Below are 27,451 nucleotides of genomic sequence, written 5' to 3'. Positions count from 1 at the left end.
CGTGTAGAGCACTACTTCTGGAGATGAGAAGAGGCTGAGCCTACAACCTCTTTGTGGCATCTTTATTTTTCTATCTGGTACACGAACAAAGCGAACACGGTCAGAAAAATCAGCTGCACTGGAACACTTCAGCCAATCGTAAAACAGAGGGCACATGGACATGGATGGGCAGGGGTGGCAATTCCAGACCAGCTTCCCCCAAAGGGCTTGTGCTCCAAGCCCACAACCAGAGGGTGCTCTGGGAAAGACTGTGCAGCGCATCTCTGCTGAGGAGAGACAAGGACCAGTTACAACAGGGACTGCAGCCGGGCATGAGTTTATTGGCTTCTGGCCTCACGCTCCTGCTTGATGAAGTTGATTAGCCCGTTCGTGGAAGAGTCGTGAGAGGTGACTGGGCTACTGCCATCAAGTTCAGGCTCAATTTTCTTGGCCAGCTGCTTTCCCAGCTCCACCCTGCCAGGACAACAACGAACAAGAATTGTAAGAGGAAGGTTCCAGCATTGCTAGTCAAATCCACAAGCCAACCCACAGGCATGCTCTACCCTCCCCTTGAGGAGCAGCAACTCACCCCCACTGGTCAAAGCTGTTGATGTCCCAGATGACACCCTGAACGAAGATCTTGTGCTCGTACATGGCTACAGAGGTGGCAAATGGGGCACATTAGGGCTCGACCAGCCTTATCCAACCTACCCCAGGCCAGGACCTTCCCTGCTCACTCACCAATCAAGGCTCCCAGAATGAATGGCGTGAGCTTGGTGAACACAATAGAGTTTGTTGGGCGATTTCCTTCAAAGACCTTCAGAAAACACCCAGAAATGTCCCCTGGTTAGTCATAATCCCCCAATCCTCAGAAGGGATGTGCAACCTGCCCCAGAGGCTGGGATACGCAGATCTGTAGGGACAGTCCCTCCTACTGTGTAGGAGGGGCCAGGCACACCATAAATCCCTACCCTGATCCCATAACTTTATCTTTCCAATGCCAGGATGCCATCCAAAACCACTTTAGGAGAAGTGCTGACCTTGTGTGGCAATAGCTTCTCTAAGTCCTCTGGACTCTTTCCGGCGGCCTGCAGCTCCTTCCGGGCCTCCTCTGTCGACTTCCCCTTCATCAGGGCCTCAGTTTGGGCCAAAAAGTTGGCCAGGAGGATCTGACAAGAGAGACACCCAGTTCCACTTGGAAGTACTGACTGAGCTTCAGGTAGAGGGTCAGGACTTCCCAGCTGCGGTTAGTTCCAGCCTAGGTCAGGCTGCTGGCCCCCCATGTAGAGTTCAAGTGGAGCTGGGGGGGTCGGGGGGACGATGACGGCAAGTCACATCGGGTGACATAGCAAAGCACGTAACAACAGTAACTCCCCTTTAAGGAATACCTGTGACTTGCCAAAGACCCTGCTAAGAAATTAGCATGATCTATCTTTTTCTTTTTCTTTTTTAAAGAATTTATTTGAGAGAGAGAGAGAGAGAGAGAGAGAGAGAGAGAGAGAGAAAATCCCAAGCAGACACCTCACAGAGCAGAGCCTGACTCGGGGCTCGATCTTATACCCCGAGATCATGACCCAAGCCCAAACCAAGAGTCGGATGCTCAACCGACTTCCCATTTGCTGCTGTGGTAAGCACGATCTTGGCTCCATGCCCTTAGGTGGGCCCAATACAATCACGTGCCCTTAGACACAACGAAGATGAAAAATGAGTCGGTCAGAGAGACGCAACAGAAGAGGCAGGACAGAATCGAAGCTAGGCAGCACCGCAGGCCAAGGCTTCTCAAAACTGAGAATGACCCCCAGCTGCCATCAAGGAAACTGGACCTTGGTCCTACCCTCAGCAAAGACGCAGTGGAGGCTGCTGGATTTTGGACGCACAGAAACCAAGATAAAAATTGGGTGTTGTTGGGGATCCCTGGGTGGCTCAGCGGTTTAGCGCCTGCCTTCAGCCCAGGATGTGATCCTGGAGTCCCGGGATCGAGTCCCGCATCGGGCTCCCTGCATGGAGCCTGCTTCTCCCTCTGCCTATGTCTCTGCCTCTCTCTCTCTCTCTCTGTGTCTCTCATGAATAAATAAATGAAATCTTAAAAAAAAAAAAGATTGGGTGTTGTTTTAAGCCACTGAGTCTGTGAAATCTATTACACAAGAATAGATAACTAGTGTTAGCTCCCGACTAATGCATCGGCTCTTCAACAGTCTGCGTGTAATGTGTGTGAGAAAGTGTGAGGAGAGGCTGGACCGGGCTCCTACCTTGTGATGCAGACCCTTCCTTATCGGGTGCTGGGTCTGGACCGGGATGAGGAAGTCACAGGGTATCATCTTGGTGCCTGTAAAGGGCACAGTGGTCACCCAAGCGCCTACCCCAGCCCATGGGAACCACCTGCGAGAGAAGTCTCTGCGGGCGGCCCACCACGTCCACTGCAGCACCCGTGCCCAGGCCAGATGGGCCGTACCTTGGTGGATGAGCTGATAGAAGGCATGCTGGCCATTGGTCCCTGGCTCCCCCCACACAATGGGGCCCGTCTGGTGGTCCACACGAGTGCCGGACTTGGTGATGTACTTCCCGTTGGACTCCATGTCACCCTGGAACAGGGACAGAAGCCCAGGCCTCTATCTGTAAGTCTTGCTTTGCTTCATGCACCGTGCCCAAATCCTGCCTAGGATGCACCAAGCGTACCTGCCCCCTGCCCTGTGGGCATCCACAGGCATGACCCTTTTATCTCCCCTCACCTATGAGGACACAGGCTTGTCTCTTTCTGGCTTAGGCCACTGTCAGAAGGACCCATGGCCAGAAGGTGGATATGGAGGTCTGAGGAGAACCTCCCTAAGAGCAGAAATCAGTCACAGTATCTTTAACTGATGTCTTTTTTCTAAGTTTATTTATTTAAGTAATCTTTACTCCTCATGTGGGGCTCGAACTCATGACCCCGAGATCAAGAGTCGCGTGCTCTTCTGACCGAGCCAGCCAAGTGCCCCTCTTTAACTGATGTCTCAAGGGAAAGGCTGGCTGGGGTTCAGGGTGTACAGCCTCTGAAGTCTGTCCCACCAACGAGATGCTGGACTGTGGGGAGCCCTGGCCCCCTCTTCTGTCACCTTCAGGAGTTGGTGCAAGTCCGCTGTGCCTGCCCAAGGGCTGCAGGGCAAAACTAGGGTCGTGCTAGAGAAACCAGGGACATATGGGGAAGGGCTGCCTGAAACAGAATCTGGACTAGGAGAGGGGCTGCTTGGTCCCCAGAGGTTCTGAAGATTTGAAGGGGTGCAGAGGGCAGGAGTAGCTCAAAGAGGCACCACAGACTGGCTGTCAATTTGCCTCTCTGGAGGGACAAAGGCAGTACAAGCCCCAGGGGTGCCAGCTGGTGGCCCTGCCCTACCACAGGCACACAGAATGGTGGCCAAGGAAGAAATGACCCAGCAATGACCCAGGCTGAGCCAAGCCTGGGCCTCACTGCCCACCACCATAACCAGTCATGCCCCTCCCGTTAGTCAAACTCCGCTAACACGCATCAAACAGACCCTGGGAACGGAGATCCACCCTGAGACTGGGAACGGAAGTGGGCCTTGGCCATGCCCAAGTCGGGGGAAAAGCCGGCACCTGGGCTCCTGGGCCTCCCAGACCCCCCACAGGCTGGCTCCAAGGCCGGGCCCAGCAGCTGGTACCTGCTGGAAGTAGGCAGCAAAGCGGTGCAGGTACTGGTCGTAGGGCAGCACGGCCTGCGTCTCACACCCAAAGCAGTTGATGTACCAGATGCCCAGCAGAGCCAGCAGGACAGGGGCGTTCTTCTCCAGGGGCGTCGTACGGAAGTGCTGGTCCTAAAACCACAGCAGCATAGGTGGGAGCTGAGCAGCTGCCCGGGAGGCAAGGAAGGGGGGAGCTGGACCAACCAAGTGTCTGGCAGAGAGCGTAAGCCTCAGCACTTACCATCCAGTGAGCCCCTGAGAGCAGCTGCTCGAAGTTGTCAAATCCTGCGACACAAGAGCAGCGTCAACAGAAACGGTCATGCCTAGTGCCCTCGTGGCAGTGGACACAGCTTCTTCTGGAACCACGGAAAGGCTGATGTGCGGCCAGAAGAAACAGGACCTGGGAAGACTTGGGCCTACAGAAAGCCTCTCTAACCAGAGTCGGCCCTGACGCAAGGCAGATCTAAGCTCACCTACCGTGGGAACAACAGGACAGCAGCTGGGAGGGGCAGAGAGACAGACCAATCTGCGAACCCCAGAGAAAAGTCAGGCCTGCCCTCCTGACCCGAAAGAAATGTTCCAGCCAAGGGCGGAGAGGCCGGCGGCCTATGGGGTCAGAAAGGTGGCAGGAGCCGCCCACCCGACTGCAGACTACACACGGTCTCCCAAAGACCGAAACACACTCACCCACGTGCAGTGCAATGGAGAGTCCAATGGCTGACCACAGCGAGTAGCGTCCTCCCACCCACTAGGAGAGACAGGAAAAGGTGCTGAAGAAGGGTCGGCACACCCCGCCCCCCTCCCTCCTGCCACAAAACTTGCCCCCGGGAGCAGTGCTCTTCCACAGGTGCAGCATGGAGGGCCTGGGCCCAACCCACCTCTGGGAAGCAAGACAGCAGGCCAGGCGCTGGCAACTCTGTGCTGACCAACAGGGAGGCTACGGGGACCGATCAGAGGCACAAGACTCAACTGAAGACCTTACCATGGCTGGCCTTGTCTCCTCAGACAGACAGACACACAGACCCAGCGCCTCATACTCCATACTTAGGCCAGGCCCGGACACTTTCTCAGACACACAGACCCAGCGCCTCATACCTGCGCCAGGCCTGGCCTTCTCCTCAGACACATAGACCGAGCGCCTCATACCTCTGCCAGGCCCGGCCTTCTCCTCAGACAGACCCAACGCCTCATACTTGCGACAGGCCCGGCCTTCTCAGACACATAGACCGAGCGCCTCATACCTCTGCCAGGCCCGGCCTTCTCCTCAGACAGACCCAGTGCCTCATACCTGTGCCAGGCCCAGCCTTCTCAGACAGACCCAACGCCTCATACTTGCACGAGGCCCAGGCTCCTCCTTACACACATAGACCGAGCGCCTCATACCTGTGCCAGGGCCGGCCTTCTCCTCAGACAGATAGACCCAGCGCCTCATACGCATGCCAGGTCTGACCTCCTCCTCAGACCCAGCACCTCATACCTGTGCCAGGCCCGGCCTTCTCCTCAGACAGACAGACCCAATGCCTCACACTTGCGCCAGGCCCAGGCTCCTCCTCTGACAGACAGACCCAGCGCCTCATACCTGTGCCAGGCCCAGATTCCTCCTCAGACACATAGACCGAGGACCTCATACCTGTGCCAGGCCCGGTCTTCTCCTCAGACAGACAGACCAGTGCCTCATACCCACACCAGGTCTGATGTCCTCCCGAGACCCAGTGTGCCTCATACCTGTGCCAGGCTTCACCTGCCCCTCAGACAGACCCAGTGCCTCAGACCTGTATCAGGCCTGGCCTCCTCCTCTGACAGACAAACAGACCCAATGCCTCATACCTGCACCAGGCCTGGCCTCCTCCTCAGACAGACCCAGTGCCTCATACCTGTGCCAGGCCCCATTTCTTCAGACACCGACAGACCTACTACCTCATACCTGTGCCAGGCTGAGTTTCCTCAGAAACAGACCCAGTGCTTCATACCTGGTCCCAGGACCCACTTCCTCAGACACCAACAGACCAGCATCTCATACCTTGCCAGGTCCAGCCCCCTCAGACACTGATAGATCCAGTGCTTCATACCTGTGCCGAAGCGTCTTCAAATACTGACAGACCCAGTACCTCATACCTGTGTTTGGTTGTGCCTTTGTGGGACACTGACAGACCTGATGGCTCATACTTGTGCCAGGCCCCACCTCCTCAGACCCTGACAGACCTAGTACCTCATACCTATAGGCAGCGTCTTGCACCTGTGCCTAGCCCACCTACCTGGACACTAACAGGTCAGAATCCACCCGTGCCAGGCTCTGCACCCTCAAACGCAAGCACACTTCCTCCAACGATGAAAGCTCCGGCACCTCCTACCTGGGTACCTGCCTCCTCAGGTACCAACATAGCTGGGCTTGGCCTTGCCCCTTCTGACACTGACAGACCCAGTGCCTCTCAGGCCAGCGACAGGCCCAGGGCTCAGACCCGATAGGTCTTCTCAGCCTCAGCCCCAAGACATACCTCGTCACACTTGCAGACTCCACTCCGTGTCGCTTACATCCTCAGAAATCCATTCCTGGGCCCCTAACGGCTTCTTACGGGGCGCCTAGCACATTCCCAGCACAGGCAGCAGCAGCCGCCCATGGGCGCTCCCCAGACTCGTAAGTGAAGTCATCGTGCCAATAAACGTGGAGTGAGATTGGGGCTTGGGAGAAAGGACCGCGGCAGTGCGCTCAAGGCAAAGCGCCCCCGAGGAGCAAGGATCTCAAGAGCGAGCGGCCGCTGCCGGAAAGCACCGCGGGGGGGGGGGGGGGGCGGGGGCATCCCAGAGCCAGCACAGCACAGCACAGCACAGCACAGCGCGGTCCTGCGGCAAGAGCAGCCGTTCTCAATAGCGAGGGGATGAAGCCCCTCAGAAAGTGCTTTAAGTGGCTTCAAGAAGCGAATTGAAATTCTCCCAAGGAGGCTCCAAGTCCCTGCCCTCCCAGAGGCAGGGAAGAGAGGCCGATCCTGGGGCATCAGGGCTTAACTCTCTACCGGAAGCCCGCTGAGAAGGCTGGGCAAGAGGAGCCACAGCACGTTCCGGATGAAGGGAGGAGGAGGAGCTGGGAGGCGATGCTGGAGAACGAAGCAGGGAGCCCCAGGGGCCATCAGGAACACGAGGCCACCCTCGTGTGGGGACGGGGAAGGCGGACGACGGCCTCCGGAGCTTCAGGCAGACAGGATGAAGGGAAAGAACGAGAGAACGAAGTGGGGCCCAGAGGTTTCTGGCCGGGGGCATGAGACGGATGGCGGGGCCTTCACCTGGAGAGTCCAGGTGTGGGGGGACCTTACCACACAGACGCAGTCCCAGGAGCCATAGGCTCTCAGGTCTCACCAAACAGACTCAGTTCTAGGAACTGGACTGGCAAGCTGGTTCTGGCTGCACCCAGGTCCTTAGACTTCACTCTGGGGAGCCCAGCAATGGCGGCGTCTCGCTTGGGCCTGAGACCCCCACCCACAGACGCGGTCTCCAGAACTCCCTCGACCAGCAGCGGCCCTTTCAGCTCCCACCTGGAGAGACGTGGCTCCTCAGTCTGCTCGGCATCCCGGGCCTCACCTTCACCGGCTACTCCTCTCCTCCTCAGCTCAGTGACTCAGACCGTCTGCCACCCAGACCCCGTGCCACAGACCACACGTCGGCCCGGCGACAGGGTCCCAGGCCTCCGCACAACCAGGGGCTCGGCCCGTCACGCCTGGCCAGGGTCCTGAGCGGCTCCGCCTAAGGCGCTCTGCCTCACGTGATCCTACGGGTTCTCGAGAGCTCCCCAGGCGGGCCCCGGTCCACGTGCTACGAGGACTCGGGCCTTCCCCTGAGGACAGCCCAGGCCCGGCCCTGCCACCCAGGCCCCCGCCGCACCAATGTGGTCCCGACCCACCTTCTCACGCCTCCCCCGTTACGCATGCCTGGGCCAGAGCGTTACCTATGCATTTCACCCAACAAGCCCAGGGATGCCAACCTGTACCTGATCCCAGGTGACAGAACCCACCTAAGGCCCCACGTATACACCCCACGTGACTCGACGTTCCTGGACCCCCGACAAAGCCGACACGGAGGGCTTCGCCTGCGAGGGCAGCTCTGCCGCCCCGTGTCCTCCAGGACCTGCCTGCGGGCTCACTCGCCTGTCAAGGGCGCGCTCCCCACGGCCTGGGATGCCCCGGGCTCCACAGACCCGTCTGTACCTGACCCTGACTCCTCACGCCTCAACCGACACACCCAGGGCCCCCCCGCCCCCCGAGCCCCGCTCAGACTCCGCACACGATCCGGAGAGACCCAGCGCGGCCAGGCCCGACCTCAACCCCCAGCCCTCACTGGACAAAGCGAGCTCCTCGCCCGCCTGACGCTCCTGCCCACGGATCCACGCTACGCCGCGGCCTGACCGGGCACCGACACCTCGCTGGGCGGCCTCAGCTCCGCGGACACAAGTACCTCCGCACCTGTGCTCCAGAGAGCCCCGAGCCCGCGGCAATGCGGTTCTCCCACCCTGGGGCGAACCGGCTCTCCAAGCCTCCCCTCTCGACCCTGAGACCTGGGTCGGCGCACCTGAGCCAGAGCCATGTTCCAGGGGCTTCGCCAACAAGACCCGGGTAGGGATCTCTGGCTCCAAAGGCCGTGCCCGAGAGAGCCACGGACTCACGTCTAGCTGAGGCCTCACAGGCCTCCTCTGAGCCCACAGGGCTCTGCCCACTGAAGACCCCCGTGCTGCGGGGGACTCACCTGGGGCCGCTCCACCCGCCCAGGCCTAGGCCTCCTTCCTCAGGCCTGACCACAGAGCGCCAAGCGTATGCGCCTTTGCCTGAATCCAACACCTAAAAGCCAGTCCACCCCGCTCCGCCTCTGCGCTACACCTCAGTTCCCTACCTCAACCCTAACCCCTCAGGTCTCTCCATTACACTTGGCCAGGTGCCTCCTGGCCTCTGACCCTGGCGCCTCGGAGCACACCTGCAAGGCCAACTCCACCTGCCTCTGCTTGACCCTGGGTCCTGGGCCCACACCTGGCAGGGCAGTGCTGCCCACCGTACGGGCCTGTGGCTCCTCATGGTGCAGCTGGTGGGCCAGGGCTACCTACCGACACGTGACCCTGGCTCCTCATGCTGTACCTAGCAGGCGAGTTCCACCTACCTGTGCTTGACCCTGGCTCCTCAGGCCTCACCTGGAAGGCCAGTTCTACCTACCTGTGCCTTACCTTAGCTCCACAGATCCTATCTGCTGGGCCATTTCTACCTACCTGCGCTTGACCCTGGGTCCACAGACCAGACCTGGAGGGCTCCTTCTACCTACCTGTGCTTGACCCTGGGTCCACAGACCATACCTGGAGGGCTACTTCTACCTACCTGTGCTTGACCCTGAGTCCACAGGCCAGACCTGGAGGGCTCCTTCTTCCTACCTGTGCTTGACCCTGGGTCCACAGACCAGACCTGGAGGGCTACTTCTACCTACCTGTGCTTGACCCTGGGTCCACAGACCATACCTGGAGGGCTACTTCTACCTACCTGTGCTTGACCCTGAGTCCACAGGCCAGACCTGGAGGGCTCCTTCTTCCTACCTGTGCTTGACCCTGGGTCCACAGACCAGACCTGGAGGGCTCCTTCTTCCTACCTGTCCTTGACCCTGGGTCCACAGACCATACCTGGAGGGCTACTTCTACCTACCTGTGCTTGACCCTGGGTCCACAGGCCAGACCTGGAGGGCTCCTTCTTCCTACCTGTCCTTGACCCTGGGTCCACAGACCAGACCTGGAGGGCTCCTTCTACCTACCTGTGCTTGACCCTGGGTCCACAGACCATACTTGGAGGGCTACTTCTACCTACCTGTGCTTGACCCTGGGTCCACAGGCCATACCTGGAGGGCTCCTTCTACCTACCTGTGCTTGACCCTGGGTCCACAGACCAGACCTGGAGGGCTACTTCTACCTACCTGTGCTTGACCCTGGGTCCAGAGACCATACCTGGCTAGCCACAGCTACCTACCTGTCTCTGACTCCAGCTCCTCTAACCATACCTACTGGGACAGTTCTGCCTACCTGTGCTTGACCTTGGCTACTCAGACCATACCTGGTGGGCCAGTTCTACCTACCTGTAGGTACACCACCCCTGGCAAGCCAGATCTGCTTACCTGTGCTTGACCCAGTTCCTCAGACATTACCTGACAGGCCAATTCACCTATCCACGCTTGACTCTGGCTCCTGATAGACCAATTCTCCTGAGAGATACACTGATAGACCAAGTCTACCCACCTGTACTTTGGTTCCTCAGACCATACTTGGCCATCTAGTTCTGCCTACCTGTGCTTGACCCTGGTTCCTCAGCCTTTACCTGACTGATCAGTTCTACGTACCCGTGCTTGATCCTGGCTCCTCAGACCACACCTAGGGTCCAGTTCTACCTACCTGTACTTGACCCCGGCCCCTCAGACCGCACCTAGCAAGCCAGGTCCACCTACCTGTGCTTGAACTTGGCTCCTCAGACTTCACCTGACAGGCCAGTTCTACCTACCTGTACTTGACCCCGGCCCCTCAGACCGCAACTAGCAAGCCAGATCCACCTACCTATGCTCGACCTTGGCTCCTCAGACTTCACCTGACAGGCCAGTTCTACCTACCTGTGCTTGATCCTGGCTCCTTAGACCACATCTGGTGGGCCAGTTCTACCTACCTGTGCTTGACCTCAGTTCCTCAGACTTTACCTGATAAGCCAGTTCTACCTACCTGTGCTTGACCCTGGCTCCTCATGCCTCACCTGGCAAACCAGAACTACCTACCTGTGCTTGAACTTGGCTCCTCAGCCTTCACCTGGCAGACCGGTTCTACCTACCGGTGCTCGACCCTGGCTCCTCAGATCCCATCTGGTGGGCCAGTCCTACCCATCTGTTCTTGACCCGGTTCCTCAGAGCTCACCAGGAAAGCCAAATCTTCCTACTTGTACTTGACTCCAGTTCCTCAGACTTTACCTGATAAGCTAATTCACTTACTTATGCTTGACTTTGGCTACTACATCATACCTGACAGTCCAGTTCTACGTACCTGTCCTTGATTCGGGTTCCCCAGACCTCACCTGGCAGGCCATATCTACCCACCTGTGCTTGACCTTGGCTCTTCAGACCTTACCTGGTAGCCAGTTCTACCTACCTGTGCTTGACTGTGGTTCCTCAGACCTCACCTAGCAAGCCAGATCTGCCTACCTGTGCTTGATTCCAGTTCCTCAGACTTCACCTGATAGGCTAGTTCTACCTACCTGCGCTTGGCCCTGGCTCCTCAGACCTCCTTTGGCAAGCCAGATCTGCCTACCTGCGCTTGATCTTGGCTCCTCAGACCACACTTGGTGGGTTAGTTCTACGTACCTGTGCTTGACTCTGGTTCCTCAGGCCTCACCTGGTGGGCCACCTCCACCTACCTATGCTTGACCCTGGTTCCTCGGATCATACCCGGTGGTCCAGTTCTACCTACCTGTGCTTGACCCTGGTTCCTCAGACCTTACCTGGCAGACCAGCTCTGCCTCCCTGTGCTGTATCTTGGCTCCTCAGACCATACCTGGCAGGCCAGTTCTACCTACCTATGCTCGACCTTGGTTCATCAGACCTTACCCATGCCAGCTCTGCCTACCTGTGCTTAACCTTGGCTCTTCAGACCTTATCTAGTGAGCCAGATCCACCTACCTGTGCTCGACCCTGGCTCCTCAGACTTTACAGACAGGTCAGTTCTACCTACCTGTACTTGACCCTGGCTCCTCAGGCCTCACCTGGTGGGCCAGTTGTACCCACCTATGCTTGACCCCGGCTCCTCCGACCTCACTTACCAGGCCAGCTCTGCCTACCTGTGCTTGACCTTGCTTCTTCAGACTTCACCTGGTGGGCAAATTCTACCTACCTGTGCTTGACCCTGGCTCCTCCAACCACACCTGGCAGGCCAGATCTACCTACCTGTGCTCGACCTTGGTTCTTCAGATCTTATCTGGTGAGCCAGTTCTACCTACCTGTGCTTAACCCTGGGTCATCAGACCTTACCGAGGCCAGCTCTGCCTACCTGTGCTTGACCCTGGCTCTTCCAACCACCCCTGGGAAGCCAGATCTACCTACCTGTGCTTGACCGTAACTCCTCAGACCTCACCTGATGGGCCAGTTGTACCCACCTGTGCTTGACCCTGGCTCCTCCGACCTCACCTGTCAGGCCAGCTCTGCCTACCTGTCTGTGCTTGACCTTGCTTCTTCAGACTTCACCTGGTGGGCGAGTTCTACCTACCTGTGTTTGACCCTGGCTCCTCCTGCCACACCTGGCAGGCCAGATCTACCTACCTGTGCTTGACCTTGGTTCTTCAGACCTTATCTGGTGAGCCAGTTCTACTTACCCATCCTTGACCCTAGCTCCTCAGACCTACCTATGCTTGACCCCTATCCTCAAACCTTACCTGGCAAGCCAAATCTGCCTACCTGTGCTTGATTCCAGTTCCTCAGACTTCACCTGATAGGCTAGTTCTACCAACCTATGCCTGACCCTGGCTCCTCAGACCTCACCTGGCAGGCCGTATCTACCTACCTGTGCTTGATCTTGGCTCTTCAGAGCTTATCTGGTGAGCCAGTTCTACTTACCTGTGCTTGACTCTGACTTCTCAGACCATACTTGGTGAGCCAGTTCTGCCTACCTGTGTTTGACGCTGGCTCCTCAGACTACACCTGGCAGGCCAGATCTACCTACCTGTGCTTGCTCCTGGCTCCTGACACTATACATAATAGGCTAGTTCTGGTTACCTGTATCTCCTCGCAGTTGCTTACATCTCATCCAAGTTCGGCTCCTACTTGGGCTCAACTATGACTTTTTAGATCTCATTGGACATACCTAGTGTTATGAACATCCCTGATCTTGGCTCCATAGACCTTACCTGACAAACCCTGCTGTACTCACCTGGGCTTAACTCATACTGGCAGCCCCAAGAATATAAACTCCTACCAGATACAGACTCCGTAGACCTTACCTGAGAACCTCAATTCCATATACCTGTACCTGACCACAACTCATCAGCCTTGCAAGACAGCTCTACGAGATATGCAGAGATGCAGTTCTATCTGCGTACCTTGACCTTAACCTAGAGATCCAGATCTAGTCACTTGTACTCAATACAGGCTCCTGAGATCTCACCTGAGAGACTGAGCCCTCCCCTGATTTCACTTCAGATCCTCAGAGATCATCTAAGAGATAGAGTTCTTTCTAGATCTGCCTCCTTAGGCCTTACCTGACAGATCTGGTCTACCTACCTATATCTAAACTCAATGGTGAGACAAAGTTGAATGAACCTAACCAGGGCTCTTCAGGTCAACTTACCTCTGCTCACCCTTGGTTTCATAGATGTTACCTGAAACACTCAGCTCTACCCATCTCAGCTCCTCGGGTTCAGAATACAAACCAGACCCTGACCTTAGCAATTTAGACCTTACCTGTTCAAGACCCAAAAGTACAAACCTGAATTTCACCTCACCCCTCAAGCCCCAGCTGACAGACCTGTGTTCTACATACCTGAGCCAGACATACACCTTCCAGGTGCATGCAGTTTCCCATCACTCCAGCTTTTCAGTCTTCCCCAGAGGACCCAGGACCACCTCCAGGATCAACCTGGCATCACCAGAACCGCTAGATGTCACCTGAGGACACAGTTCTCACCTGGACCCAATCATGGATTTCTAGTCCTCACTTGTCAGACTCTGCTATGTCTGCCCTTCTCGGCTCCAGTGTCCTTACCTGAACAACCCCCTTCTACATATGCGTGCCTCATCTTGGCTCCTCAGGTCTCCCTAAGAAACCTAGTTATAAACACTATGTCTGATTCCAGCTCCTAGGACCTCAGGACCTCAGACGAGATCCTACAGGCCACCGCTGGCGGACTCCACTGTCCAAACCTAGCCTGAACAGACACTCCCCTCAGGCCAGACACTCCTGGCTGCTTACCTCAACCTGAGGGAAAACTGGTGGGAACCTCTCGGTGCCTGAGAGACTTGGGCCTCGGACATCTCACCCTGCAGACGTGATTCTCTAGGCCTTTATCTACCCTGAGCCTCTCAGACTACACCTTACCAACGTGGCTTCAGTCCTTCACCTGCCCTCATTCCCTACTCCTCACCTTTTTTTAACTCAGCATATTCCTACTTTTAACTCATCCGGGCCCTTGGGCCCCACCCCAGCCGGAACCCGGTGCCAGAACCTTGGGCTGGTTGCGGGTCCTCAGAGGCCTCTGCAACACTGGAGCTTTGCTTATCACACCTGGTCAGGATGCCAAGAGCCAGGTTGCTGACACGGCTCAGGGGACTTACCTAGGTTTGCCTAATTCTGAGTTTTAATCACCTCACCTGTGATCAGACACCCATTACCTGATACTTTGCAGAACCAGTCAGAAAGACCCGATGTATGCACCTGTCCCACGCCAGAGACTTCCAACTCCCAGATCCAGGTTAAAGTCTCTATACAGGACTCTGGCTCCACAGGCCTTACTTGATAGAACCATCTCGAAATACCTGTGTCTTCCAGAATTCACAGCCCTCATCAGTACTACCTGTCTTGGCTCCTCCTCGGAACTCACCTGTACCTACCTTGGCTCCTCTTCAGACCCCACCAGCCAATGTTAGCTCTCCAGTGACTGCTAGCTCTGGCTGACTCCGAGAACCCCCACAATTCACCACCAGATCTCTGCTTGATCCTGACACGAAGCTACCCCATGAATGACCATAACTGACCAAACCTCACCACTTATATGTCCCCGTGCCAGACTGGCCACGTCTCATCTTACCTCAGAGCCACCACAACATCCCTATGTCTGTCCTGACCCTCCATCTCACCTGAGAGATACTAGCTCCAGAAATTTCACCTGCCCCTGGCTCTTCAGATGTCACCTTCTTGATTTAAAACAATATACATCCTTAGTGACCCAGACAGGTCCTCCTTCCAGCCACTGCATATGTGGGTATGCCCGGCCCGGGAGGCCTTCACGGAGGCCACCTCAGCCACTCCGGCCTCACTCCCCGGGCCCAGCCCCATGTTCCTGTGCCCAACTGTCATTCCCAGGCCTTACCTGGGAAGCCTAGGCCTCACCCTAAGCCGCACCCCCCACCCATCATGTCAGCATGCTGGGCAGTTAAGGGCAGTGAAAATCTACAAGGGGTTTTGGCTAACAGGAGACCCCCTCGTCCCTGGCCACCCACTGTCGAGGCTCCAGATCCCAGAAAAGAGGTAGAAGGTGCCTTTCCTACTTTGAGACATGCAACATTTGTTAGAAGCTGCCCAATCTCTCTCGACCAGGGTTCCTCATCTGAGCCACAGGACGCAGAAAATGATTTGAGTGACTTCTCAATTCTTCCAAGGATGGTACATAATTAGTCCCATTCTAGAAAGAAGTTAACTCATTACACACAACAGATGCCTCAGGGCGTTAGAGCTTTATTTTCTCCCAGACTCCAGGGCCTTTAGGGTTTTCAAAGGCGATTCCAGCTGCCATTGTCGCCACCAAGCAAACAGCTTCCAGTCTAAAAGCCTGGAAACAGCCCCAATGGGAACGCCCCCAACTGGACGATGCCCTCGTAGCTGCGCCTGCCAGTGTCACGTGTTAGAATAGCGCCCACTGCCCCCACACCGCAGCTCGCGCCCCAAGCCTTCCCTGCATCCCACAGCCGGAGCCCTTCTCCCACCAGGGCCACGCTCAGGCAAGCCGCAAGCAAAGGTCCTGCTCGCTGCTTGGCACCAGCTGTGGCTGGAGCAGAGAGGAATCCACGACCACCCGCCGCTAGAACAGCCTGCAGCTCGGCCACTCAGGCACGGTTTGCTCTGCGAGACGCCTGACAAGGGCCATGCAGGCCCCAGGCCTGGCGCCTCCTCTGCCACCTTCCAGCTGCTCCTGACCGGGCCTGCCCCGTCACACCTCCTGCCTCACCCTGCCCCTTGGCCTTTACAGACTGCGGCGGCAGTTCGGAGAAAGGTCATCGCTGAGAATAACTCACAACCTCAGTTTAGTGAAGGCGGGTAGGGGTGGCTCCAGTTACCCCAGAGTGGGTGCTGCTGGGCAGGCACCCAGAGGAGTATTAGCCTGGCCCTGCAAGCTTAGCCCGCCCGCGGTGGAAATGGAGCCCTCATCCTGATCTCTAAGCCTTTCCCAGAGCCAGACATGCAGCAGGTACTCAATAAATGTTGACCTGACCTCACAGGCCCCTCATCTGTGGCACGGTGGTCATGCCTTGACATAGGACACATAATTCACCCAGCGCAAGGAAGTGCTTTTACTTACATCCCAGAACTCGAACATGTTTTGAGGATCAATCCCAAACTCCTTCACTTTGGTCTAAAAGGGGCAAAGGCAGAGAAGCAAGAAAACCTATGTTAGCTGGACGAGAACAGGAGCTCCAGGGTGCCAGGTGTCACACTGTCCAGACTATGGACAGATGGGGGCAAGGAGGGAGCGGCCTGTCAGTCCAGGACAGGAACCAGCAGCTGCCACCCCCAGAACTGGATATGAGGCTCACATCTTGCAACAGCAGCGGCCTGGGGCCTGTGAAGCCCTCCTGCTGAGGGAGGCTGCACACCCAATGACCCGGGCCCACAGGCTGCCCTGCAGGAGCTACCTCCTGGACCTGTCGGGGTGCAGACACTTGACCTATCCAGAACATATGGGTGACTGAGCCCAGGGCTGGAATCTGAGCAGAGCAGAAGCCACCTCCAGGCCAGGTGTCACACAGCCAAGACACCCATCCAATATCAGAGATGGTGACTCTACCCCAGGAAGCCTTTAGGAGATAACCAATCGTACCCCTCAGGTGCTCTGTCCCCCACGCACATAGGGTCAGCACCCCCTCATGCGGTCCCTAAGGAGGAGACGCTCTACCAGCCAGCATGAGCCCTGGCAGGAGGCAGACAGTGTCGTGCGGTTAGCCAGCCGTAAGATGTCCTCCCGTCTCCCCTCCGTGGACAGGTCAGCACTGGAGGCAGAGGCGGGGGTCGGATGAGATGGGAGGGAGAGGATTGGGACAACCTGAGTGGGGTTTCAGCTCTGACACAGCCCACAGCCAAGCAAGAGCTTGCCAGGTTTGTTACTCCGGGCTCGCAGCTGCACCCCGCCCCTCTACCCCACCCCATCCCTCGCACAGCCTCAGGCCCGGAGGACTGCGAACTGGCAGGCAGGAGACCGTGTGCTCATCCCGGCCTCACTGACTCATGCGGTCACTGGGCAAAACTCCTTCGCTGGGGCCTAGCCTCCTTATGTAAGAAATGGGATGCACCCCAGCTCCTACCCCATATACCCCATGAGGGGCAAGGCCAGTGCCAAGGTGGTAGAGGCCAAAGGAACGTGTGTGGAACGTTCTGGATATCAGTTAGGCCTGCGAGGTGGACACAGCCAACAGGATCCCTCCTTGGAGGTACAGAGATTTCATGGGAGGATGCAAAGGGGACAGTGTGCAGCTCACATCCCTCACAGCCGACAGATCCTTCTAGGCCATGAGCCGAGCCAAGATCCCCAGACCCGTGAACCACAACCGGACCTGAGTATTCTGATAGGCTGTGCCCTTGACGTGATCTGGGCCCTCCGGGAGGATGTCCAGGAGTCCACACGGGCACTTACCGTGTTGGTAGACAGGGCGACAAAGTGCTTCGCGACTGCAGAAGGCTACAAGAGACACAGCCAGGTTACAACAAGCCCATCCCGGGGGGCACCCGAGGGTAGGGAGCCTCCCATCTCTACACCAAGGCCCTGGGTGGGACTGACAATGCCCAGTCCTTGGCCCCGTGGCAGTTAGAAGAGCCCCGTGTCAAGGTCAGAGGACAGAGGAGTCAGAGCCCATCCTCCCTCACAGGCACACAAGGCCCGGGATCCCTCCCTTGTAATGTAGGTGTGGCCCGGGGAAGAGGCTCCTCCAGCGCCCGGAGACCTTCAAGTGCTTTCAGCACGTCAGAACAGGTTCCGGCAAAACTGACATGTCTGGGACCGGCAGAGCCAAATGTCTTAAATGGAAAGGACAGGCGCCAAGAGAGGTGGCCTCCTGCCGCCAACTTCAGGAGGAGACAGGGCTGGAGCATTAGGCTTGACAACTCAGGTGGGTGGGTGCCCCCCCCCCGCCCACCCCTCCCAAAGCACGCACTGCCCACTGCCCACCCCAGCACTCACATCCTTGGCCGACAGAAGAAACCACTCCTTCGCCGTCTCTGCATTTGTAATGGTCTCCTGCGTGGTAAAGGTCTGCAGCCAGAAAGTACAGCAGTCGGGCCCCAGCTCAGGGTCAGGGTGGCCTGGAGCCAGGGCTCAGTGGCAGAGGCCATGTGGGTGCCCGCTTATCACAACCAGGGACAGTCACCCCATATAACTTCCCCCCACCTGTCCACAAAGCCGGGGGTGGGGGCCTGGAAGTAGCAGTACCATCATCCTGTGATTTCCAGGATTTCACAACCAGAGGAAGAAGAATCCGAGTACAAGCCACGACCCCCACTTGCACCCCACTCCTCCACCACAGGTCAGAGGCCAGAGTATCTTCCAGGAAAGGGGCTGTGGCCATGCCAGGGGCTCCCTTCAGCCCAGGCTGGAATTCTGAATATTTTATGTGCACTGATGTGAAGTAACAGGGCATAAATAACAACAAACAAAACCCTTACACTGTTCTGGGCATGGCTCTGGGATCAGAAAGGAGCAGATATTAAGCACAGATACATCAGAAAGACTAGAACAGCCCCAGGCTGGGCAGAGATCCCATAAAATAAAAGGATGTGGCCCTAGGATAAAGGTTCTAACTGACCGATCAGGGCATCCATCAGGAAGCCTGACAAGGAACAGCCTGAGGGCAGCTGTGCGGACCTGATCCACAAAGCATGGTGCGCTCAGGAGGTCCGGTGCCCCGGACAGTGGCAAAGCCTTCAAAGCCTCCCCCCGTCCCCACCCCCAACACGCACTGGGCTGGGGAGCCAGGCCAGGTCCGAGGCCCGTACCTTGGAGGCAATGATGAACAGAGAGGACTCAGGGTTCAGGGTGGCCAGGGTTTTGGAAATGTGGGTCCCGTCGATGTTGGAGACAAACCAGACCCGGGGTCCTCCTGAAGAGTACGGCTTAAGGGCTTCAGTCACCATGAGGGGCCCCTGAGAGGGAGACAGGGCATCAGAACACAAGCTTCCGGGCCCCACAGAGGCCCCACCCTGGAAAACCAAGGCTCTGGGCTGGACCCCCACCCCATCCCAAGGGAGTCCTCCTCACCAGGTCAGAGCCGCCAATGCCGATGTTAATGACGTCCGTGATGGGCTTGCCCGAGTACCCCTTCCACTCACCGCTGCGGACGCGCTGGCACAGAGCAAGGAGATGCGTCAGCCCAAAGCCCCGAGTATAAACTGCTGCTCAAAAGCATCCCTATACCTCAGGCCCAGCGTCCAGGTGCTCGCAGGGGCCTACTGAGACCACACTGGCAGATCCCTGCCACGCTCACCCCCAGCTAGACTCTATTTCATCATTGGCAAAGTTGGGGTCACCCCCACCTCTTCAGAATTCACAGAACAAGGGTGAACTCCCAGCAGAACCTGACATGTAAGAGACCAAGAGGCGTGAAATGCCAGCCACTAGGACTGGTCTGTGCCTGAAGCAGGCTGGGAACACTGCACAGGTGCCCGCACACACTACCTTTCAGAATGAATGAAGGCAAAGCCCAAAACTTTGAGAAATGATTCCTAACCACGCAACCGCCAACAGATGTCCTGTTGGATCTCAGAAGTGTTCACACCAAGGACTCTCGTGTTCCTCCCATTCCCCTCATTTTTTTTTAAATTTTTATTTATTTATTCATGAGAGACAGAGAGAAAGGCAGAGACACAGGCAGAGGCAGAAGCAGGCTCCTCGCAGGGACCCCAATGTGGGACTCGATCCCAGGACCCTGGGATCACGCCACCAGCTGAAGGCGGACGCTCAACCGCTGACCCAGGCGTCCCTCCCTCCCCTCCTCATTTTGAAAAGGAGTTTCCCTATGTTATTTACTCTACGCCTACCTCACCGCTGTGTGTTGGGTATGCAGCATGTAAATAAATTGTGTAAATAAATTGTTTAATTCACAAGTCTTCACATCAGAAGGAAGTGTGTTTGCGTGGTCTTAAAAGGAAATGCAGGAACTACTATACCTCTCCCGAATTTATGTGACGAGACTCTTGTCTTCTGGCTGATACTGTAAAGGGATATGGCCTTAGAAGGTGAGGACATTCTCCACGTGGAAGGAACATGAATCACTAGGGGCCTGAAGGCAGACTCTGTAGCCAACTTCTAAGCTGGTTCCCAGTGGTCCTCACCTCTCGGCATTATACTGGTGTCCTTGTGCTGTCCCCTCCTACCTTGATCAGAAGTGACCTGTACAGCCCACAGGGTACTACAGAGATGGCAGGTGTAATTTCTCATGCTAGCTCAAGGTAATAAAGGACCTTACGGCACTCTGTCTTGCTCTCTCTTGGATCACTCATTTGGAGAAATCAGCTGTCTTGTTATGAGGACACTCAGCCTGTAGAAAGGACCACAAGGCAAGGAGCTAAAGCCTCCCAAACGCCAGCACTAATTGCTAATGACTCATCTTGGACGCAGATCCTCCAGGCTCCAACCATCGAGCCCTCAGGGGAATGCTAACCTTGGCCAAAATCTTGTCTCCAGCCTTATGAGGCCAGAAACAGCCAGCACAGCCACTGCAAATCCTGATCCACACAAGTGTTGATTGTTGCTTATAGACGCTAAGTTTTGGAGCAATTTATTCTACATCGACAGAAAACTAGTATATATATCTTTCCCCAAACCAGTTACATGCAGCAACTTTTTTTTTTTAATAAGGCAACTAATTGCCATGAGAAATTTTCCATCGACGCAGAAATAAAGTTGGTCACTTCTTAATCCGTAACGTCACCATTCAAGTTTTGTTACAATAAAGCATCCCAGAGAAGAAAAATTATAGGTCTTTAATAAGATTATACATACCCTTTCTTTGACCAGATGGGGTTTTACGACATGCCAGTTCTGCAACTATCATTTTTAACGTATCCTGAACAGCGTGGCAGGTCAATGTAACCACAGCTCCCTGATACCTAGTGGCACCTGAGACTACAATATATGAACATAAACTGATTTTACTAATCAATCCTCTGATAAATGGACTCCTGCTGTTTGTTTTTTAATTAAAAAATAAATATTTTTTAGGATCCCTGGGTGGCGCAGCGGTTTGGCGCCTGCCTTTGGCCCAGGGCGCGATCCTGGAGACCCGGGATCGAATCCCACGTCAGGCTCCCGGTGCATGGAACCTGCTTCTCCCTCTGCCTGTGTCTCTGCCTCTCTCTCTCTCTCTGTGACTATCATAAATAAATAAAAATTAAAAAAAAAATAATAATAATAAAAAAAATAAATAAATAAATATTTTTTAAAGATTTCTAAGTGGGACGCCTGGGTGGCTCAGCGGTTGAGCGTCTGCCTTTGGCTCAGAGCGCGATCCTGGAGTCTTGGGATGGAGTCCTGCATGGGGCTCTCTGCATAAAGCCTGCTTCTCCTCCCTCTTCTTATGTCTCTGCTTCTCTCTCTCTCTGTCTCTCATGAATAAATAAATAAAATCTTAAAAAAAAAAAAAAAAGACTTTTAAGTAATCTCTATACCCAACATGGGGCTCAAATTCATGACCCTGAGTCATATGCTCTAACAACTGAGCCAGAGGGGTGCCCCAGGCTTAGGCTGTTTCTGATTTTTGCCACCATCCTTAAAATCCTGGTGAACATCCTCAACCCAACCTTGGTAAACTTCTAAGAGCCCAGCCATGGAGAGTGCTCCTTACGTGCAACTGCGGCCACTCAGTAGCTTTTTCTGAACTATAAATACCCCACCAGTCTGAGTCAGGTATCCTGCAGCCAGCTCTAAGGGAGGGCTTTCCTGGAAATAGCTTCCCAGACGGCCAGGACCACACTCTCCACACAGCAGACCTAAGAGCACATGCTCGCTGAACAGAACACCGGGCTTCTGACGCACATCAGCTCCACCACTCGCCGCTGATGGCCAGAAAGGCCCTTCCCTACATCCAGAGCCCATCACAAGCACCAACCACTGTTAAGGGATGTTCTGGAATCCAGACTCCCAACGGGATGCCTACCCTTCCTCTCCTTGGAAGTCCCACTCACTTGGCTGTCAGGGCTCCAAGACTGATGGCCAGATCACTCCTGCCATCTGAGGTCTGAAATGGCTCTTAGCCAGAGCAACGCAACTTGGACCTGCCACAGGTGGGGGCCGCTGCTCTCAAGGACAAGCTGATCAGAGCCCAGACTGTCACTCCCAGAGCATGCATAGCCCATACGTACAACACGCACACACACATACACATCACCCCTGTACCCTACCCTACGCTTGAGGATGTCCACTAACCCTTGCAGAATCACCCCTGGGACAACAGACACTGAGGCAACAGTGGTTGATGTGGGGAAATCTGTAGCTGGTCTGTGAGGCAACCCCTACACCCTCACCCCCCACAGGAAAAGGGGGCACAGTTAAGTGCATCCATCAACATGGACACACAGACATTTCTTACTTATTTCTAAGTATAATCAAGCTACAGAAGAGCAGGTAATAATGAACCCGTGTGCGTACACGTGTGCAGATGTGTTTCAAAGAGACCAATGTATGTATGCGTGGCACACGCACAGGAAGCTTTCAGAAGACTTCACAGGAAACGCTGTTATAAATGCTGCCTCTGGAGAGCTGGCTGCGGGCATGATCAAGGAAATGTTAAAACATCGATTTTATTTAGCTCTAGCCTAGAAAAGGAGGGTGGATCGCTAAAAAGATCAGAAAAAGCAAAATAGATAGATAGATAGATAGATAGATAGATGATAGATCAGAAAAAGCAAGTCTCTCCTCCACTATCCCACCACTCAGGGTGGATCGCTGCCATGGCCAGACTGTCCCCACGAGCCACAGGCGTCTAGAGTTTAGCAAGAAGGCTGCTCTGTGGCCGCCAGCCGTAAGTTCCCTCCCCTCAGGGGCAGGGAAATTCCCTCAGAACAAGGGGCGATCACACAGAGCGCCTCCAGTGAGGCCATGGGTCCTCTCCACGCGGAATGGAGGGGCGGCCCATCAAGGCGCTCAGATTCCCAAAGGCGTGCACACGCACAGCCTAGGGCAAGCCCAGCGCACAGCTGCTTACCTGGCAGAAAGACTTCATCTTCTCCAGGACCCTGTTGACCTCCGGCATCACATCCTTGCCATCCACCAGAATGGGTGTGTTTGACCGGTTCCGCAGGGCCACATGCAGCACCGCCCGATCCTGGAGACGACAGTCAGTGTGGGAAGACCCTCACCCAGGGCAGCCACGCCAGCCGGGGAGGGTTGGGAGTCAGCCCTTCCTCTGCTGGATCCACCAGCCCCGAGGCCTGGTAACAACACCTGGTACTGAGAATCCACCATGTGCTTATGGGAGCAGGGGGCAGGCACCCCAGGACCTACAGGAGGCAGGGCACGTGCCACTGCCTTTTGTGCTGACAGCCACAAGGGGAGGGAGCCCAGGAGAAGCTCAGCACAAAGCCAGGGGGCCCCTAGGTGTTCAGGGCATGAGAAGCCAAGAAAAGAGGACCAGAGTGAGCAAAGGCAGAGAATGGTGACACTACAGGACAGACATAAACAATAAATGGCTTCAGAGCACCAGGGCTCATTAAGGGCAGTCTCATCTTCTCCAGGAGAGTACACCTGGCACCTTCTAAAAAGCACCCCCAGCCCTTTGGATGTGGAGCAAAGCAGGCAACTCAAATGTCCCTCGTCAATGAGCCCCATGATGCGAACTGCCAGAAACCACAGCCTGTGACAGGTGCTCAGAAGCTGGCCTCGTCGTGTGAGATCAACAGTCCCATCAAGCTGAAGCCAGCAGAGGGGCCCTTGAAGGAAACAGGTCTCAAGAGCCCAGGTGGGTAGGCAAGGGGTGGTGTCTGGACTCCAAACTAAGGGGGCGCCCACTAAGGGGGAGAGCTTCATGCCATTCTGCCCACCCCCTGCCCAACCTCACTCCTGCCTCACGTTCCATAGGAGAACGTGCTCCTCCAGGAAGCCCTCCTTGACTGCAGCCTCGCTCAGCCTAGCCCAGCAGCGAGACAGGCTGAGTGTGAAACCTGTCTCTTACAGAAACGACGTCTTGGATAAGTGACTTGCCCTCTGAGCCTCAGCTTCCTCGTGTGTAAAAGGAGGACGCCAACCCTGTGAGGAAGAGACTCTGAGCGCTGGGTGATCATCACACCTCCAGGCTTCCACAGCAATCAGGAACAGGGCCCGCAAGCCCTGGCCTTCCCGCTGCTTCTTACTGACTCCTGCCCCTGAGGAAGCTGGGCTTATGTCCAAATTCCTGTCTTCACTAATAAAACTGACAGCAAAGACAGACCAGAGTTAAGTTCTCTAAAGCAGAGTAGCCTGGGGAAGCTGCCTCCCTGCAGGCTGGAGACGTGTTTTCCCTAGGCAGATCCCAGGAGCCGTTCTGGGCTCACCAGACTCAGACAGCCAGTCCCAGGGACGATGCACCCCACCCGCCGCCCTGCAACCCACTCAAGGAAATAGGCTCTCGTGCCACTTGTGAAGCAAAGATGTTGCTTAAGAGGAGTGGTGAAGACACAGTGTGATGCTATCAGCCAGATGGACCCCAGAGGGAAGGAAGAGGCCCCGGAGGGTATGCAGAGTCTGCTGTCCCCAGGCCAGCTCACCTCCGTGAAGTTGATCTTCTCACCACTGAACATGCGCTCCCGGGCAGCCTCCACACCCCTGGACTTGGCCTGCGAAGAGGAGATACTAAGGCTTGATCCTGTCCACACTGGCGACCACGAGCCCAAGCCACCAAGCTCTGGGCTGGATGCAGCACCCAGTGGGCCTGACAGGTGGCTGCAGCCTGGTGCCCTCCCCCACCGTCTGTGCAGGAGCCCCTGGGCTGCTGCTCGGATCCTGAGCCAGGGGGCAGGAGCCCAGAGCCTTAAACGTCGGCACAGAGGCACGAACTGAGGTTCACTGAGAGGAGGAAATAAAGCTGCTCAAGCACCCGGGGGGGCTCCCAGGAGGCCAGCTTGCCTGCCAAGCCATGGGTCACAGGTCAAGCCCCTCAAAGCGGAACATTACCAGGTCCACCAGCATCTGCATCACGGTGTCCGTCACAAGGTTCTTGGAGTAATCCACCAGAATACGCCCATGGTTGGTGTTCAGGTTCAAGCTGCAAAAGGACGGCAGAAGCCATTGACCACACCCCAGCTCTCCCCAACCTATTCCCTGACCAGCGCTGCGGACAGAAAAAAAAAAAAACACCCTCCTTGAGCCACGCCCCAAAAAAAGCCTCAGCTGCTCTGCACAGCGGTGGTGTCTGTCACCGTCTGCCCCCCAGGCTGACCTGCAGCAGCAGCAGCAGCAGCACAGTGACCCGGAGGCGCAGACCCTTCCTGAGGAGCCATTTCTCTGCAAGAACCGGGAAGACAACCCGGGGGCCCTGCTCCCGCCTGGCCTGGCCTGGGGGGGGGGGGGGGTGACCGTTCACTCCCTCCCAGAGCTTCCCACTCTCGGGGAAGGCCTCGGAAGGCAGGGCTGGCCATGGGGCCTTCCAGTCCGGAGCCACAGACCTCCCCGCCCCGGTCCCCAGAGCACCCCGAGATTCCTGCCGCCCACGCCAAGGCGTCCTCCCCCGGATCCCTTCCATTTCCTGGTCGCCCGTACGTCTCCACGCCGAGCCTCTTTCGCAGAACTCACGCCCCCACATCTGCATCCTCCCTGCACGCCCCGCGGGCCCGCGCGCCCCGATCGCACCCCGCGGGCGGGGGGAGGCCCCTGCCCACAGCCAGGGGCTGGGGGGGCGACGTCCCCGCGGGGGAGCCCGCTTCGCGACCAAGCAGCCCGGGTCCCGAGCCTCCGGCGAGCGCGCGGCCCCCGAACCTCCTTCAAGGAGGCGTCAAGGACGAACCGGGGCCTGGGCCGGGCGCGAGGCGTGGCGGGGGCGGCCGGGGCGGCCGGGGCCCTCCCCCCGCAGGGCCCCGGGACCCCCGAGCGCGCCGCCGGCCTGCCCCGCCGCCCCGCCTGCGCCCCGGGGCGCGCACCTGAAGCGGTGGAAGCGTTCCTTGTCCCCCTCGAAAAGGCGGCGCAGGTTGAGGTCAGAGCCCTGCTCGCGATGCCACTTCTGCAGCTTCTGGAACTGCGGGTTCTGGGTGAGCGCGGCCATGGCGAGGGCAGCGGGGCGCACGGGCTCCGACCGGCTCGCGGGAGGGAGAGGGGGCGGGCGGCGCGGCTGGCGGGGGCCCGGCGCGCGGCGGCCTTTATGGCGCAGGCGCGGCGCCCGCCCGCCCTCGCCCCGCCCCTCGCCCCGCCCCCGCCCCGCCCCTCGCCGTCCGCGCCCTCGGGGCGACCTTGGCGGCGCGGCCGCGGCTCCCGGGCCTGAGCTGGTCCCTCCCTGCGGCGGGGCGGCCGCGGGGTCAGCCACCGTCCGCCCGGCCCTGACTGCGGTGAAGCGGCCGAGCTCCCCACGCCCGGGCCTGCTCCCTTCCGCCGTCCGTTCACGCAACAGCTTGCAGGTCCCGGGTGGTGCTGCGGCGTCGCGGGTACAGCGAGGTGAATAAAGTAGGCGGTGGCTCCGGGGCTCCCAAGTGCTACCGAGGAAAGGGAAGCTGCAAAGGGTGCGGGGCATTGGCGTTGCAGTGTTGAACAGAACGGCCAAGGGAGGGGCGCCTGGGTGGCTCAGCGGCTGATCATCTGCCTTTGGCTCAGGTCGTGATTCCGGGGTGCCAGGATCGGATCCTGCACGGGGCTCTCCACAGGGAGCCCGCTTCTCCCGCTCTGCCTGCCTGTCTTTTATTTATTTATTCATGAGAGACACAGGCAGAGGGAGAAGCAGGCTCCATGCAGGGAGCCCGACGTGGGACTCGAACCTGGGCCTCCAGGACCACGCCCTGGGCTGAAGGCAGGCACTAAACCGCTGAGCCACCCGGGCTGCCCAAATAAATAAAATCTTTAAAAAAAGAAATGGCCAAGGGAGGCTCCTGGGTGGCTCAGTTCAGCATCTGCCCCTGGCTTGGGTCACGACCCTAGGGTGCTGGGATCCATCAAGCCCCTCATCAGCCCCTCATCATCTCTTTGCTCAGTGAGGAGCCTGCTTCTCCTTCTGCCTGCCACTCCCCCTGCTTATTCTCAATCTCTGTCAAATAAAAAATGAAATCTGTAAAAAAAAAAAAAAAAAAAAAAAAAAAGGAATGGCCAAGGGGAATGACTAATGAGGTGGCTTTTGAGGAAAAGCCTGAAGAAGATGAGGAAGCCAGACAATTAGATGTCTAGGAGGAAACTGTTCAGGCAAAGGGAAGAACCCCTGGAGAATTCTCGGGCGAACATACTTAGGTGTTCCAGAAGAGGAAGGAGGCACGTGTGACTGGAGTGGAGTGAATAAAAGAAAGAGACATAACTTGGGGTCAGTGAACGAAGGAAAACAACAAAACATGTACAACTTGTAAGTCCTTGGAAGACTCTGGTTTTCTGTGAGACAGGAAGCCATGGAAGGGTTCTAAGCGGTGGAAGGACATCATCTGACAAGCTTTACAAACGATCAGACCCATAGTGTAGCAGGAATGGAAGGAAGGACTGCAAACAGGAGGCTATTGCATGGATGTAGGCCTGGAATGAAGGTGACTTGGGTCGGGGTAGGGGGAGCTGGGCGTGGTGATCTGGACACACGGAGTGAAGAGCCCAGAGACAGAAAAAGAACACTCAAGGGTTGGGACGCCTGGATGGCCCAACAGTTGAGTGTCTGCCTTTGCCTCAGGCGGTGATCCCAGAATCCAG

General features: G+C 56.8%; 1 protein-coding gene across 1 annotated transcript; it reads right to left on the bottom strand.

Moving 5' to 3' along the window:
• Positions 1-47: 47 nt before the first annotated feature.
• On the bottom strand, positions 48-25,970 carry GPI (glucose-6-phosphate isomerase). Its single transcript, XM_072750410.1, has 18 exons — positions 25,723-25,970; positions 24,761-24,851; positions 24,355-24,423; positions 22,818-22,937; positions 18,875-18,958; positions 18,613-18,759; positions 17,801-17,872; positions 17,258-17,302; positions 15,929-15,982; positions 4,344-4,404; positions 3,898-3,941; positions 3,636-3,788; positions 2,432-2,561; positions 2,229-2,305; positions 1,020-1,148; positions 721-796; positions 569-635; positions 48-453 (listed from the first exon to the last, which is right to left on the bottom strand). Exons 1-18 carry the CDS (start codon positions 25,842-25,844, stop codon positions 318-320), a joined length of 1,677 nt encoding a protein of 558 aa, XP_072606511.1. The 5' UTR covers positions 25,845-25,970; the 3' UTR covers positions 48-317.
• Between the last annotated feature and the right edge of the window lie 1,481 nt (positions 25,971-27,451).

This window comes from Vulpes vulpes, chromosome 1 (genome assembly GCF_048418805.1).
Source record: "Vulpes vulpes isolate BD-2025 chromosome 1, VulVul3, whole genome shotgun sequence".
NCBI lineage: Eukaryota > Metazoa > Chordata > Mammalia > Carnivora > Canidae > Vulpes > Vulpes vulpes.
Note: the sequence above shows the minus strand (reverse complement) of the source record. Positions and strands in the feature narration are given on the sequence as shown.

Bases quoted from the DNA above. Each gene is read 5' to 3' on its own strand.
- GPI (XM_072750410.1), bottom strand. From the start codon at position 25,844: ATGGCCGCGCTCACCCAGAACCCGCAGTTCCAGAAGCTGCAGAAGTGG. The intron at 18,760-18,874 runs GTGAGGAGGACT...TCTCCCTCTCAG, and splicing joins GCATTGGCGGCTCTGACCTG to GGGCCCCTCATGGTGACTGA. The intron at 2,562-3,635 runs GTACCAGCTGCT...TCCCTGTTCCAG, and splicing joins TTGCTGCCTACTTCCAGCAG to GGTGACATGGAGTCCAACGG.